General features: G+C 45.0%; 2 protein-coding genes and 1 pseudogene across 2 annotated transcripts in view; 2 read left to right on the top strand and 1 right to left on the bottom strand.

The window, feature by feature from the left end:
• PIGL (phosphatidylinositol glycan anchor biosynthesis class L) overlaps positions 1-10,536 on the bottom strand; it is a 55,365-nt gene extending 44,829 nt beyond the window's left edge. Inside the window, exon 1 of the mRNA XM_029210857.1 lies at positions 9,479-10,536. Within this exon, the coding sequence (XP_029066690.1) occupies positions 9,479-9,716 (238 nt within the window). The 5' untranslated portion in view covers positions 9,717-10,536. The remainder of the gene's footprint in view (positions 1-9,478) is intronic.
• On the top strand, positions 1,112-4,001 carry LOC114888892 (annotated as a pseudogene).
• A 133-nt stretch (positions 10,537-10,669) lies between the features above and the next one.
• The window catches only part of NCOR1 (nuclear receptor corepressor 1), a 143,324-nt gene continuing 137,472 nt past the window's right edge, over positions 10,670-16,521 (top strand). The window contains 1 exon segment of the mRNA XM_029210849.1: positions 10,670-10,819. The gene's annotated coding sequence lies outside the window, so the exon portion shown is untranslated.

The following is a 16,521-nucleotide window of genomic DNA, read 5'->3' as shown; positions in this document are numbered from 1 at the left end:
ATTGCTTTGTGTTTGAACTGAGGAACTTAGAACAAGTTAGGGAGTTGAAGTCAGAGAGCATTTTCAACATTTTCATTCACTCTGGTGAACGTGTAGGCACTTCAGTGGAGTAAGTGTCTGGGACCCTCCAGCAGCTCCTGACTGGCATTCTCTAGAACGGTGTCCCCTGGGTGCATAGGACCATCTGCTGGGATGGAGGAAAGGTTTTGGAACTTCTCCTCCTAATTTGTTTACCTTGTCCTTTATACATGTCAACTTTCATTGTTTTAGACTGTACACATTAATTCAGTGGTCTAGCTACTTAATATAATTATAAATAAATATACATATAATGGGAGTATATGTTCAAAACCTTTTACCAATAGGAAAATGTGACCCAAAAAAAGCTTGGAGATCATTATTCTAGAAGGCAGAAAACAAATGGGATTAATGTAGATTTATTTATATAGAACTACATCGTGTGTGTGTGTGTGTGTGTGTGTGTGTGTGATAACTAATACTTAGTAATAACTAGCAAACATAATGACATTTAATAGAAATTAAATTCACTTTGTAAAAGACCCACATTTACACAGCACAATGTATAAAGGTAGACATTTGTTTTACCTTAAAAATTCATTTATTTATTCTAAATAGGTAAAAAGACTTACATGGTTAAAAATACGAAGAAACAAGACCGTATAGATATTTTTTTTAAAAGCCCCTCTTCCACTCCTCTAGTTACCCATTTTCCTAACCCTGGAAGTTTTAATTTGTTAGAATGAGAAGTGGTTTGAGAATCAAGGCATCGTGGACCCAATACCTGGCCTTCCACTAACTTTGTGAACCTGAAGAGATTCCTTAAGTTCCTGGGTTTCAGGAATGCTAGCAAGGGTTTTCCTTGAACATGACTAAGCTAATTCTAAAATGTATTGGGAAGAAAAAAAGGTCCACATTTTCTCAACTATAAAATGGGGGAGTTTAGGTTCTCTACCACTTAGGGTCTACCCAGGAAAAGAGAAACCATATCAAATATTTACATCAGTAAGAATTTAATAAAAAGAATTTGAAACGTAGCTGATGGAGGAATTGAGGGCCAAAGAGGGAAGAGTGAGAGACCTAGAGTGTAGTGATGGAGGAAGTAACTACGAGCCCTAGGCTGGAGAGGTAAGAGGAGGCAATATCACTCAAGCCCAAACCGGGTTCCCCAGGAGCTGAAACCCAAAGAGCTGGCCACCTTCCATTAGAAGGTGTCCACAGAGCCCAGCTGGAGAAATCACGATGTGCGTATGTGTGTGTGTGTATACACACACACACACACACACAGGGGAAGGATCATGCCCCTCTGATGAGCAATTTGAAAGATGGAAGCAGCAAGAGGAGAGGGGCCCAAGAGACTGGATTTGCGAGGATCTCCCTCTCAAGCTGAAGACAGACTGATAAATCCTGTCTAAGCCGAGTGAACGGGCATGGGGGCTCTAGAGCCACTCACCCACTTGGTTCATTGAATACCAAAACTCTCCTAGACTCAGCCAAGGGTTTGTGACCGCGCGGGGCGCCAGTGGGGACTCTCAGAAAGAAACAGGAAAGAGGAGGAAAAGGGGACAGGGCCTGGGTTGGTGGCATACTGGGGAGTGCCCTCCATGTGCGGGCCATTTCATAAACAGTTTGATAACATTACTTTTTTCTATCCTTTTAGTCCTCTGGCTTTCTTGCCCAGCTTTCGATGTTTTCGAGATATATATACACAGATATATATATTTTTTACAAAATAGGGCCAGAGATATGTAACCTTTGAGTCCTGTTCTGAAGTTTCTATCACTCTCTTAAACATAATTCATATTTATCTTGTTTATTTTTTTGGCTGTGCCACGTGGCAAAAAAATCTTAGTTCCCCAACCAGGGATCAAACCTGTGCCCCTTGCAGTGGACGTGCAGAGTCTTAACCACTGGACCGCCAGGGAAGTCCCATAATTCATATTTTAAATATTACTAATTTATCCCATTCTTAATAAGATGCAGTCAATCTTAAGATCATATATTTTTAGAAATGTCAAATGTATTGGGTTAGAAAGAAAAGAGTAAAATAGATGAGACTAACACTTTTGAGCCTGGATCTAAATTTATCTCAATAAGGAAAATTTTGAATAATTATTCATGATTAAAAAGCAATAGTGAGGGACTTCCCTGGTGGCACAGTGGTTAGGAATCCACCTGCCAATGCAGGGGACACAGGTTCAAGCCCTGGTCTGGGAAGATCCCACATGCCAAGGAGCAACTAAGCCCGTGTGCCACAACTACTGAGCCCGCATGCCACAACTACTGAAGCCCATGCGCCTAGAGCCCGTGCTTTGCAACAAGAGAAGCCTGCGCACCGTAATGAAGAGTAGCCCCCACTTGCTGCAATTAGAGAAAGCCCGCACGCACGCAGCAAGGAAGACCTAGCGCACCAAAAACAAATCAGGGGAAACAAAAAAGCAATAATGAAAATAACCTGATAAGTTCTGTTTTAGGAAATATGGTGAGTCACATGTCTGGAGAAACCCCCGTAGAATATCTGAACATGTGAAATGAAAGGCAAGCATGTTTTAGAATGTATGGCTGAGCTGGCAGGAAAGTAAGGGCTGTCTTTGGAGGTCATAAACAGTAGGTAAGCACAAATCCAGATAGGTAGGGTGGAGCTGAAGCCAGGTCAGCTGGTGGCCTGAAGCTGGGACAGGAGATAAAACTTGGGCACGAATAAGGAAACCTCCACACAAAGATAGGACCCTCAGAAGGCAATACCTACAGTGGGTGAACTAGGGGAAAAACCACCCGAAACAGAGATGGTGGGGCTACTTCTGTGTCTTAGACTTGTTTCTAGTGGAAGGGAAAATAAGAAAAATGTCACCCCCTGAGAACTGTCAACGACACACTCGCCTTCACTTGGTGTGGCACACTGTAGTTTCCAAATGTAGCCACTGCAATAATTCTAGTCCACATGCACTTCTAGAACCTTGCTGCTTCCTATCAAGAGGTGGTATTTCTCTCTTTGAACCTGGATGTGACTTGTGACGGCCTTGACACGCAATGCAGTCAAAGTGATACTACGTGCTTTCCAAGGCTAGGCCACAGCAGGCAACGCGGCTCCCCTGAGGGCAGGCCCTCTCGCATACTTGCCCAGGAACCCCGTCACCAGGCTGTGAGGAAGCCCAGGCTACACGGATTGACCATATGTGGATGTTCTGGCCCACATCTCTAGCTAAGTCAGGTGATTCCAGTCTCCAGCCTTTGGGTATTCCAGCTGAGGTACTAACCATCATGGGGTAGAGACAACTGCTCTCTGTCTGAAACCATGAGAGATAAAGTGTTACGACTGTTTTAAGCCACTAAGCCTCGAGATAATTTGTTGCACGCCATCAGTCAACTGATGTACTTGAGTTTGGGCCCTGAATTTACACTACCTCTATGGCCTGAAAAGTCTCAGTATAAAATTTTAATTTAGCGTGATCTAAGATGGGTAGTTCCCTTTGCTGCCTGGCTGAAGCAAACATAAACATGAAAATATTATCACCGGGGAGGTCACGGCGTGAGGCCGCCGCCACAGTCGCCGTGAGGTTGGAGCGCCGGGCTGCACCGTGGCCTACTGCCGGCAGGAAGGGAAGGATCGAATCATATCTGTGACCAAAGAAGACCATGAAACTCCAAGCAACGCGGAGCTGGGGGCCGACGACCCCAATGATCCTTACGAGGAGCACGGACTGATCCTGCCCAACGGAGACATCAACTGGCACTGCCCGTGCGTGGGGGGCATGGCCAGCGGCCCGTGTGGGGAACAGTTCAAGGTGGCCTTTTCCTGCTTCCACTACAGCACAGAAGATGTCAAGGGGTCGGACTGTGTAGACCAGTTCCGGGCCATGCAGGAGTGCATGCAGAAGTACCTGGACCTCTATCCCCAGAAGGAGGAGAAGCCAGCGGATCGATTAGAGGAGACGGCTGTCTCTGAGGCTGCCACAACCAAGTAAGAGGAGGGGTCCAGCTAATGAGGGCCCTGGTCTCCAGCCTCCTTCAGAGAGGACGAACCCCTCCAGGAAAGTGTCTCTCCCTCTGTTGCTCTGTGCACTGTAATGTACAAAACGTATTGAGCTGATCAGGGGTCTGGGCCCTTGACATGTACACTGAAACATGGGCTGTGTGTGTGTGTCTCACATGACCTGTCAGCGAATGTAGCCGCCACTTTTGAATTCTCAGATTGTCCTGAATTTTGCCATTTTGAAATAATGTGCTGAATAATCTCAGCAACCAAAAATCATTACCTGGGAGTGTCTCTTGTGAGTGAGCTGATCTATTCTGATTCATTGTATCCCTTTTAGTAGATTTTATACCCAGTTGGAAAGTGAAATAGAAACAAACATCTTCCTTTAAAAATGCTGGAGGGGGGCATTCCTTATAGAAGAGGCGGGATGATCAGACCTTGAGTATTGGACGAAGCACTCTGCTTCATTTCTGATATATTTTGGTTTCTAGTTTGCATTGAGCTCCACGTTTTCTATGTTTGGAAAACAGAGCTTTGGACCCTCTGAGTGACTCCCTTTGTAAGTGAAGAGAAAGGCTGTTTTTTTCTGTTCTTGTTATCCCAAAAGCCCTGCTTTGGGGTCTGTGTTCACACTGGCTCTGTCTCAGCCTGCTCAGATGCAATGTTCTTGAGAGGTGGGGACCTAATCATTACCAAAGTAGCACCTGAGAGAGGAAACGGTGTCAATTAAAAGGAAAACCTGATTTTTACCAGAAAAAAAAAAAATTATCACAAGTATGGTTCCATGAAACATGTGCTTACAATTAAAAAAAAAAATCACAAAACACACAGGGAAACAAGTCACTCAGAATGAGTTACTCAAAGAGCAGAGGCAGACACAAAGACTGCAGAAGTTGGAATTATTAGAAGTAGATATGTGTTTAATATATTTAAAGAAATAAAAACGTCAAACTATGAGGAAGTAACAAGAGACTGTAATATTTGCAAAAGAAGCTCTGTATGTGAGAAACAGATGAATGGACAAAATTACTAATCATCTCAATATATATGTAAGGCCCTTATTATAAATCTACTAAAGGACATTAAAAAAGGCCAATATAAATGAGGAGACGTACCATAAAATCATAGACAGAAAGGCTTCATATTGTAAACTTGTCGATTTTTCCCAATATTGATCAACAGAGTCAGTGAAATTCCAATAAAAACGCCAGCAAGGTTCTTCCTTGGGCATGCCCAAACTAGTTCTAAAATGTATCTGGGGACTTCCCTGATGGCACAGTGGTTAAGAATTCTCCTGCCGGGCTTCCCTGGTGGCGCAGTAGTTGAGAGTCCGCCTGCCGATGCAGGGGACACGGGTTGGTGCTCCGGTCCGGGAGGATCCCACATGCCGTGGACCGGCTGGGCCCGTGAGCCATGGCCGCTGGGCCTGCGCGTCCGGAGCCTGTGCTCCGCAACGGGAGAGGCCACAACAGTGAGAGGCCCGCGTACCGCAAAAAAAAAAAAAGAATTCTCCTGCCAATGTAGGGGACACAGGTTTGATCCCTGGTCGGGGAAGATCGCACATACTGCAGAGAAACTAAGCCCATGCACCACAGCTACTGAGGCTGCGTGCCACAACTACTGAAGCCCGAGCGCCTAGCGCCCCTGCTCCGCAACAAGAGAAGCCACCAGAACGAGAAGCCCACGTACCGCAATTAGAGAAAGCCCGCACACAGCAAAATGAAGACCCAATGCAGCCAAAAATAAATAAATAAAAATAAATTTATAAAAAAAAATAACATGTTTGGAAGAAGGTCAAAAATGGCAAACACACCCTGAGGAACAACAGATCAGAGGGCTGGCCCTACCAGATACAGTGTTGTAAAAGCTACAGAAGTTAATTGTTGTAAAAGCTACAGCATGATATTGGCACAGGGATGTCAAACTGACTGAAGGGACAGTATACAGATCAGAAATACACGGAGCTCTGTCATATGAGAGGTGGCAGTGCAGTCAGGAGGGGAAAGGATGGGCTGAACTGGTTTTCCCGACTCCAGTCTTTCCCTCCAAACGGTTCTCCATATGCCACCAGTATGAGCTTGCTAAAACACAGAACTGGCTGTGTTAATTCTCCAGCACATGCATTCTACAACACCCCACTACCTACTGTGGCTTCCTCTCATGTGTATATTAATAGGTACTTCAATGGTTACATAAATCGGAGAAATGCTGGACTAAACAAAATTAAATAGGAATTTTTTATAGCAAGACTTCTCCAAGATGTTGATAGTCTAATAAGGACCGTGCACCTCTAAAGGGGGAAGAGCACATCCGGTTAATTTCCCTAAACTTGTCAGGTCAAGGTATTAACATTTTTTTTTTTAATAGCAGCTTGAGGAACTGGTATTTCGTGGAACATACACTGGGAATCAAAATGGTTACTTAACTGATACAGCAGCAAGGCAATGTGTGTGGGTGCAGTGGTTTAGAACAGGAAAGAGCCACTGGGTCCTGGCTCCTCTGTGTTCTAGCTCTTCACTTTGGTCAAGTTACCTAACTTCGTGGTTCAGTTTCCACAGTTAAAAAATGAGAAAAACAAAAAAAAAAAAAAATGAGAAAAACAAATTATATATACGTGTAATGCCTATCATAGGATTGCTGAGAGGATTAAATGAGCAACTAATAACAAAATACATTTTTTCCTGCTTCTCCCTACCCCTTAAAACTGGAGATGTAGTTAGAATGAGTTATTCAAATGAGTCCAAGACTTACTTATGCTTTTACTATTGCCCTGAATGGCTTGCCCCATTTCCTGTATACTTAAGTCCTATTTTTAAAGACCAGCTCAAAAGAAAAGCTCTTTGGAGAAGTTTCCTTAATCCAATTGATGCTTTTCCCCATTTTGAGTCCACAGTCTTTTCTCTGTCAATTACAGCTTTCATTATGTTACATCACGTTATTAACTTCCTGTTTTTCAGGTTAGAATAAATCAGGAAGGTGGGTAATGTTTAGTCCGTACATTTTTTAAACGAGTTGGGTATTTTAAAAGTAATTTAAAAAATTACAAGAGAAAACAATTTAAACAGAAAGTTGGATTCAGAGGAAATAATGAAAGACAACAATGAAGATACTGAGTTTTAGTATGTGTCAAGGGCGTGGTGTTATATTTTTTACTTAAAAAATTTTTGATTTCTGGCCCCAACCTACTAAAAAATAAGGAGAAATTTATTAAGAATCCTGTGTACCTATAATACTTTGTAAATAAAATCCAGGCATCTTGTAACAAATTTTGCTTATAATTTGATTCCCATAGTTGTAATATGAAACATAAATAAAATTAAAAGCAAACAAAATATGAGGCCATTACTTGCATATATTTGCAGTTAATATCCTTAATAGCACAAACTGAGAAGAAAAGTGCTTAGATTGAAATTCTCAATATTTATGAAAAATGGTTTAATCTTACTGGCAACAAAAGATTTTGAAGGAAAAAAATGTTAGTCAAATCAAGAAATATTATACATAAAGAGATTATTTGTAATAGAGATAACGTGGGGGGGGAAAAACCCTAAATATATGTATAATAAGGGATGACTAACTAAATTAAGGTTTATCTGTATGAAACCATTTAAAAGGCTATATATCTAGTTCTTATAAACATAGGTAAATATTTAAAATATAAGTTTCAGAAGGACATGGTCCTCACCTAGCTTGTTTTCAGTTTTATTCCTAGGGCAGAGAATAAGTCCTGGCAGATAGACTTTTTTTTAATTAAAAACGTTTTTTTATGAAGACTTTTTTTTAAAAGAGCAGTTTTAGGTTCACAGCAAAATTGAGGGTAAGGTACAGAGAGTTTCCATATACTCCCTGTCCTCACACACGTACAGCCTCCCCCATTATCAGCATCTCCCACCAGATGGTACACTTGTTACAATCGATGAACCTACACTGACACATAATAATCACCCCAAGTCCATGGTTTACATTAGGGTTCACTCCTGGTCTTGTACATTCTACGGGTTTGGACAACTGTATAATGACACACATCCATCATTATATTATACCATACAGAGTATTTTCACTGCCCTAAGAATCCTCTCTGCTCTGTCTATACATCCTTCCTCTCATCCCAACCCCTGATCCCCACTGATCTTTTTACTGTCTCCATAGTTTTGCCTTTTCCAGATTGTCACATAGTTGGAATCACACAGTACAAAGCCTTTTCAGATTGGCTTCTATCACTTAGTAATACGCATTTAAAATTCTTCCTTTTCATGGCTTGATAGTTCATTTCTTTTTGCCTCTAATATTCCATTGTCTGGATGGACCACAGTTTATCCACTCACCTACTGAAGGACATCTTGGTTGCTTCCAAGTTTTGTCAATTATGAAAGCTTCTATAAACATCTGTGTGCAGGTTTTTGTGTGAACATGTTTTCAGTTCCTCTGGGTAAATACCAAGGAGGGCTACTGCTGGATGGTTTGGTAAGAGTATGTTTAGGTTTGTAAGAGACTACCAAACTAACTGCCTTACAAAGTGGCTGAACCATTTTGCGTTCCCACCAACAATGAATGAGAGTACCTTGGTGCCACATCCTCACCAGCATTTGGTGTTGTCACTGTTCCGGATTTTGGCCATTTTAATAGTAAGCAGTGCACAAAAATCTTTAATAAATATTTGAGAAATTAATGAAAAGGTAATATTCGGTGAAAAATATAAAGTCTTATAAAATGTGCTTATTGAGAAAAATCTGTATAGAAAAAGAACTGGTACGAAACAACCAAATGGGAAAAGAGGTCACTGGGCATTTGTTAAAAACAGCTTTATTGAGGTATGATTTTTACATACCATAAAGTTCACCCATTATATATGTACACTTCAATTATTTCATTTATACAGCTGTGCAATTACCACCATAACCCAGTATCATGGTTAATTTGTTTTCTCATTCCATCTTTTCTGTATGGTAAAGAAGGACTTAATTCTTTGAAAGGCCCCAGTGAAAGCTGGGTGGAGTTGAACTCTAAAATGACCTATAAGATTATTTTCTAGTCTAATGAACTCTCTCTTCAATTTGCTCCATGCATCTTTCTAGCACAAAGTGGACTGAAGGGTTGATCAGGAATGACACAGCCCACATTCTGTTTGGTCGTTATTCTTGGCCCTCCTGGAAATGAAAATGTTCCACAGCATACTGATTACAGTCGCAGTTCCCAACGCGGATGGAGATACTGAATGGAAGCAAATGTGAGCTCCCGGATCCTGCTAGCGGAGAGCGGAGCTCGCACGCTGCCCACGCCTCCCAACGCACCTGGGAAGCCGGCCCTACAGCCCTCAGGCTGGGGCCACAGATTCTCGGTGAAGCGCCCGGATAAAGGACCTCCAGTGTATTCACCTGGTTCCCTCCGACAGAGACCCCCTCCGGGAAGAAGTCGAGTGAGACAGGTTGGCGCCTAAATGCCTTCTCCGCCCCGGCTCCCCGCGCCCCGCCTACAGCTTCCTACCTGCGGAGAAGCAGAGCAGGGACACCTGGTGCCGCAGGCGGACCAAGCCTAGAACGGTGGGAGCAAAGAACATGGCTTCATCGTCGGGGTGCGCGGTCACCAACAGAGTCCGGCTTCCGCCTCCCGGCAGGCCAGCTTGCTCCGGACTCTTCATTCGCTCCCAGGAGTCCCAAACCCAGAGGAAGCCCCATGTCAGGACCGCCGCCGCCACACACAGCAGCAGACCCACCACCTCCATGCCCTGAGGAGGCACTGCGCCTGCGCAGGAGGGGAGGCGGCCGCCGGGCCAGCTCCGGCGGGAGACCGGCGCTCGCGGAAACCGCGTTCCGAGTGGAAATCCGTCCGGTTGCCCTGCTCCAACGGCCGGAGGCTTTAAGCGTCGGGCTGTGTGCTCTGACACGGACGCCTCCCAGCCCCTCTTCACGGGCTGCCGCTACTTTACGCGGCCTTTACGAGCTCTCGTGCACGCTCCGTTTCAGGGCCGAGCCAACCCCCTTGCCGTCCACACAGTACTTAAGGGGAAGCGTCTGAAAAGAACCTCCAGCATCTTCAGTGCGAGTTCCTCCTGTCTTTACGTCACCATTTTATCACTCATTTCTTAAAACCCGGACTTTCTCGTAATTATCCGGGTGAACACCGACTTTGTTTCTCCTCCCTAATTCCGGGATGTGGAGTGGCGCCTTCTCTAAAGGAAAAGTATGCGGTGGCGAGGCCCGTCCGGTCAGTTCCCTGGGAGCGTGACGCCGAGAGCGCACTTGGCGGGCGCGGGGGCCCGGGCTCCTCGGAGGGGCCAGAGGGAGGGCCGGCATCACGGGCGGGTCTGCCTCGCGCGGCCTTTCTGGCAGGCCCGCTGCGGACGCAGCCTGAGCCTGGGAAGCAGCTGCGCGGGTGGCCGCGCGCCCCCCGGGCCCCCACTTCCCTCCCGCCCTCAGCCCGGGCTCTCAGGCCCGGGGCGCGGCCTCGCGTCCTTCCCTTTCTCACGCGCGCGGGGAGTCCCGGGCGTGACGGCAGCACCCTGGGTCCGCCGCCGGGCCAAGGGGGTACGCCAGGGGGCCGGGAAGCTCGGCCAGCGGAGGGAGTCGGCCTCCCAGCCTCCGGAAGGAGGAGGAGCCGGAGCAGCCTCAGCCGCGGTCGCCGGGCCGGGGGGTGGGGGGGGCGGAGGAGAGGGGTTGAATCAAAATGGCGGCCGAGGTGGCGAAGCAGCAGCGGCGGCGGCGGCGGCGACTGGAGTGAGCGCCTGGCTCGCCGCGCCGACCAGGGCCCGGGCAGGGCCGCGCGCGAGGCCGCGTCCTGCCCCTCAGGCCCGGGGCCGCGTCGGCCGCCGCGCTTCGTCCGCTCCCGGTGAGTAGGCCCGGCGCCCGCAGTCCGGCCTCCGGGCCCCCGCTAGCCCGGGGCCGCCGAGGGCTCCGGGGCACCAGCCGCGGGGGAGGCTTTCCGGCTGGCGAGGGGCGTCGCGGGCCCGGCGGCTCGGGACCCGCCCAGCCGCCGGCCTCTTGCCCTCGGCGGCCGGGGCGAGCCGGGCGCGGCGGGGAGCGGGGCCGGCGAGCGGGGGAGGCTTATGGAGTTTGGAGGAAGAATGGGTTGCGGCCCGGCCGGGGCGCCCAGGGTGTCCTGCGGGGAGCGGGCTGCGGGGCCCGAGGCGGGCGCGGGCCGGGGCCGCGGGTGGGGCCGGCGCAGGTGGCGGCCTGCTCTCCCTCCGGGGCGGAGTTGGTGGCTGCCCGGGAGTGTGCAAGGGGTCAGGGCGGGTGACAGCGGTGGACAAGTGCCTGAAGAGCAAACTAGTTCACCTTTGCGACCAAGCCACTTGGGGTGTAATGGCGAAGGGAGGGCGGGGGAGACGGTGGAGATCGGAACCCGGTATCTTCTGCCTTTTATCGTTGCTGTTTAATGTGCATTCTCTTTTGGGGGGAGGAGGGATTCGAGAAACTGTAATTGAGAAGTCAGCCTTAGTGGCGAGGAGACTGAATTCTTCGAATTAGCCGGATTAGGTATAGTCGTGTATTAAAGGTGTGGGTGGGAATAGGTGATATTTGTGAAAAGTGTTTGCTCAGAGAGTGTCAGTTTTCTTTTACCGATGTTGCATGCTACAGTGCCGCTTCTCCAGAGTTAACCTTGGAGAGCAGAGGTGTGGGTGATTCTAATCTGTGGGATTAGTGTTTTCACCTGCATCAGATTTGCTTCCCTAAGTATATCCTAATTGTACTGAAATTTACGTTCCTTGCGTGCACCTTGGTGAGGCGGTGACTCGAGGCGGAACGTTGCGTAAAGAGCAACAGGCCTGGGATTTTAAAATGCCTACAAATATTCATTCATTCGTGCAACATGTCGTGATCAATAACTGCTGCTGATAGGTTACATGTGACTCTCTCTTGGATAACTGAAGAGTTGATGGCATTATTTAATTTTTAATACTTTTTGAAAATGTTTTGATGTATCCTTTGGTAAAGATATTTATTGGCAGAACTAACTTGCCCGATCTCAGGAGCAGACCAATTTTAGAATATTATTTAGACATGGGTGAAGATTACAGAAGAAATAAGCAAGTTGTTGCAGAAAGAAACATTGTCTTTATTTTCTCATTCTGTTAAAATCCAGTGGAGGTTTATTTATTTATTTTAATATTTATAGTACACAGTTGCTTTGCCTTGCTTTAAGCACACCTGTTAATGGAAATCAAGGTTAACACACACACATGTATATAAATAATATGCACATACATACATAAGGATGTGATTGCTTGCAGTACCAAAATACTCTTTCCTTTTACAAAAGGCTTGCCATATGTTGGACTCCTACCCCAGAGAAAATACAATACAAAGAGTCCTGATTCCTCCTTTGACTGTGTCATTTTGGAACATGATCAGTCTTTTTCTGCTTGTTTCCTCATCTATGATAGCAGGAAAACATCTCTCCTAAGTTGCTGTTGTGAGCCTAAAAGAGCTGTTATGAAATTGCTTTACAGAGATCGTAAAGGTTATATTTCTGTGCCAGAGTAACAGCTTCCTCTTCTCTCCTGAAATGCTTTAACTGCACATCTCCTCTCATGGCATTTACACTTTCTACCTCGTATTTAGGTACGTACCTGTTTTATCTCCTATTGAGGAGCAGGATGGGCCCTCCTCTGACTTTATCTTGAAGGCACTGCCTAGGATATTGACACTGCAAATGTTTATTGAACGAATAAACATTGTATTCTAATTAGGGAAATGTGTTCACATTACAGCTTACGAAATACATCTGCTAACCTGCTGTGACATATTTATATAGGTGTGATTTTCTTCATGATCTATGAGGAATAAATTTTTTTAAAAATAAATTTATTTATTTATTTATTTTTGTCTGCATTGATTGGGTCTTTGTTGCTGCGCGCCGGGCTTTACTATTTTTTTTTTTTTTTTCGTTGCGGTACGCGCAGGCTCAGCGGCCATGGCTCACGGGCCCAGCCGCTCCGCGGCATGTGGGATCTTCCTTGACCAGGGCACGAACCCGTGTCCCCTGCATCCGCAGGCGGACTCTCAACCACTGCGCCACCAGGGAAGACCGCGGGAGCTACTCTTCGTTGCGGTGCGCGGGCTTCTCATGGCGGTGGCTTCTCTTGTTGTGGAGCACGGGCTCTAGGCGCACGGGCTTCAGTAGTTGTGGCTCACAGGCTCAGTAGCTGTGGCTTGCGGGCTCTAGAGCGCAGGCTCAGTAGTTGTGGTACATGGGCTTAGTTGCTCTGCGGCATGTGGGATCTTCCTGGATCAGGGCTCGAACCCGTGTCGCCTGCATTGGCAGGCAGATTCTTAACCACCGTGCCACCAGGGAAGCCCAGGAATAAATATTTATAACTGGGTGTCTTGTTGGATTTAATCATGTAGTAAAACTTAAGAATTTGCCCTGCCCACATAATTTTTTAAAACACAGAATGCTCAAAATTAACTTTCTTTGAATTTGAGTAAAATTTGTCCCAAGGCCAAGCATATTTGTATTAATCAAGTTATTTTTAAGCTTTTTTTTTTTTTTTTTTTTGTAAATTTTGTGAAGTGGGAGATTGTCTTGCCATTGTTATCTGCAGGAGAAAAGCAGAGGCCTTTCAATATGCCAGGGATTGATGTAGGTAAATGTCAGGCTATTTGTTTCTCAGGTTTTTTGTGTTTGTTTTGTTGTTCAGTTTTAACTGTATTTTGTGACCTGTCTTTTTTTTTTTGTGACCTGTCTTAATTGCAATTTCAAATTCTTAACTGATGCCTGAGAATGGTAGAGATCTCAAATACTTAGTTACTTCCTTGTGTTCATTCACTTCAGAGACTGGATTTTACTGGAATATGGTACAAAGGTTGTCAGAGTTTATTATGTCTGGACTTATCTGTTGGTGTGTAGTTTATTCACTTGTTCAACCAGTGTGGCATGCCTTATGTTTACAGCATGTTACTAAATTCTATAAAAGTATAAAGTTGACCAGATCAGTTACATGCACAAAGAACTCAGTCTGTAGATTGATACTTTGTCCTTTTCAGGTTTAATGTTGCAAAAGTACATTTAGATAGAATATTATTATTATGTTTCCTCCTAGGAGCCATGCATCCCCACAGCCTCATACTCCTTGACAATCAGGTCTAGAGCTGCCCATTCCAGCCTCCTCTGACTTTAAGCCCAGCTTCTTCTCCTGATCAGTCCAGCTCGAGGTGACTTGGCGTCTCCTGTCATGCTGCCCTGTCCCTTTAATTGTCTTATTGATTTAGTATTTTTATTTTATGGCTGTTTAATTTCCCCGGTATTTATGGCCTGTTTTCCCCCAACTAAATTGTGAGGATCTCTGAAGAGCAAAGGTCTCACATTTCTATGACTTTCTCAGTGCACCTGGTTTGAAGCCATGCCAGTATTGCTGCTCAAAAAAGTTTGAGAATTCTATCTTAATAAATAGCAGTTTAATAAAGAGTATCAAATCTTGTGTTAGATACCCCTAAAAAAAAAACAAACAAAACATTGGTTTTCTATCAGGACTCCTTAGGAGTATTGAAAAGCTATGAAAGCTTCTGTCATGTAGCAATAACTGTATGTAGAGCATCTGTTTTTTATTTTGGTATTATGGTGGTGGTGGTTTTCCATGAACATTTTTACTGTTCTACCATTTTTTTCTACCCCAGAAGCTTGTAAGCTTGTGTGGTAAAAATATTACTTGGATATTACTTGGATTGTTTTCAGATACATTTTTTTTTTGGGGGGGGGGCGCTCCTCTTTGCATGTGAAAATGAGACCATACAAAGACATAAGAATGTTCCTGGGGAGCTCTTCAGTTTGATTCTTCCATGTGTGCTACTGTTACTTTTATTTAATAATCTCAAAGAGAAATCTAAATTGGTTAAAATAAAATGCTCATAATTTATAGAGTTACAGAATGTAGAGTCATGGAGATTATCTAGTCTTACTTGTTTTACTGGTGAATAAACTGAGGGTCACTGAATTGAAGGGGTCTGGCCTAAATTGTTACTGTTGGCCAGTAGCAGAATCCAGTCTTCTGCCTTCCAGGGTAGCTCCTTCTGGGACACCATATCATCCATGGGATGAGTCAATGTGATGATTGACTACTACTTAAAACAAAAATTGGGGTGGGTGGGAAATGAGTGCTCAGTCACTCAGCTTAGATATTGAATTTAGGTACTCCCCCTAACTTTACATTTCTGCAGTGAAAATGTAGCTTGAAAAAACTTGGTATTGATCTACATTAGTAACATGATCACCGGGAATTATGTTTCATTTTTAATCTGCTATGATGATTAAAAATGAAATGACAGTACCTTCTGTCTTCTTAAACAGAAATGTCTTTAAGGTTATCTGGACCTACTGATGTTTCATGGAATTTAAGTGTTATAGTGATGGAAATTTTATTATGCCAATGGGTAGGTACCTCTGAGATACAAATAGATAGGTTAAATTATTTTATATATTAGTTATTGCTTGCTTCACTTACTCTCAAACTTCCGGACTTTTTTTTTTTAAGTGTGAGAAACTTCAATTGTTATATGAAAGCTTAGATAAATAGCGTAAACATTTTTTTTTAATGCCGTGTTGAAAAGCTCATATAGAATGTTAGTTTTCGATAGGTACTCATGCCATAAAATTTATTTTAAAGGAAAAGGCGTAGTATTCTTTTTAAACTAATGTCCTCACATGAATACTGAAGCGTGGCATGTGTGTTTTTTAATCAATTTTATTTATTTTTTTATTTATATTTGGCTGCGTTGGGTCTTCGTTGCTGCGCATGGGCTTTCTCTAGTTGCCGCGCGCGGGGGCTACTCTTCATTGCGGTGCGCGGGCTTCTCATTGCGGTGGCTTCTCTTGTTGCGGAGCACGGACTCTAGGCTTGTGGGCTCAGTAGTTGTGGCACACGGGCTCAGTAGTTGTGGCTTGCGGGCTCTAGGGCGCATGCTCAGTAGTTGTGGCGCACGGGCTTAGCTGCTCTGCGGCACGTGGGATCTTCCTGGACCAGGGCTCGAAACCATGTCCCCTGTATTGGCAGGCTGATTCTTTACCACTGTGCCACCAGGGAAGAAGTCCCATATCATGTTTTTTTATTCCACTTGGGCTGTTAAATAATATGCCTCTGTTGTGTTGCATTAAGAAGGGTTGTTTTTTGCCCATTCTGTGCTCTTTTCTGGAATGCTATTTCCCTACCTTACTTTTCCAAACTCTACCACACCTACATACTGCCTATTTTTTGAGGGGTTTTGAGCACATATCACTTCATCCGGGAAGTCAGTCTCCCTCCTCCTCCCTCTTCTCTGAAGAAAAGTGTTTTATGGTCTGGAAATTCTTAATGCCTCACTTACGCCTCTGCTATAACGTCATAGTTATTTATGTGCATGCCCGTTTAGTCCCCACTAGACCATAAGCCCATTGTGGGCATGTCTGTGTCTCAGTTATTTTTTGATCCTTCCCCTTCCCCCACTCCCAGAATAACACTCTGTCCCCAGGAATGGTGTAGTAGAAATTTGTTGAATGCATAATAAGCAGCCCAGCTGCTTGGTGCAGCTGTGGAAGCCGACGGATACACATGTGGG

The sequence above is a fragment of the Monodon monoceros genome, unplaced genomic scaffold (assembly GCF_005190385.1).
Source record: "Monodon monoceros isolate NGI ecotype Baffin Bay Population unplaced genomic scaffold, NGI_Narwhal_1 Super_Scaffold_9, whole genome shotgun sequence".
In the NCBI taxonomy this organism is placed as follows: domain Eukaryota; kingdom Metazoa; phylum Chordata; class Mammalia; order Artiodactyla; family Monodontidae; genus Monodon; species Monodon monoceros.
The sequence above is the reverse complement of the archived record's forward strand: the minus strand, read 5'-3'. Positions and strand labels throughout refer to the sequence as shown.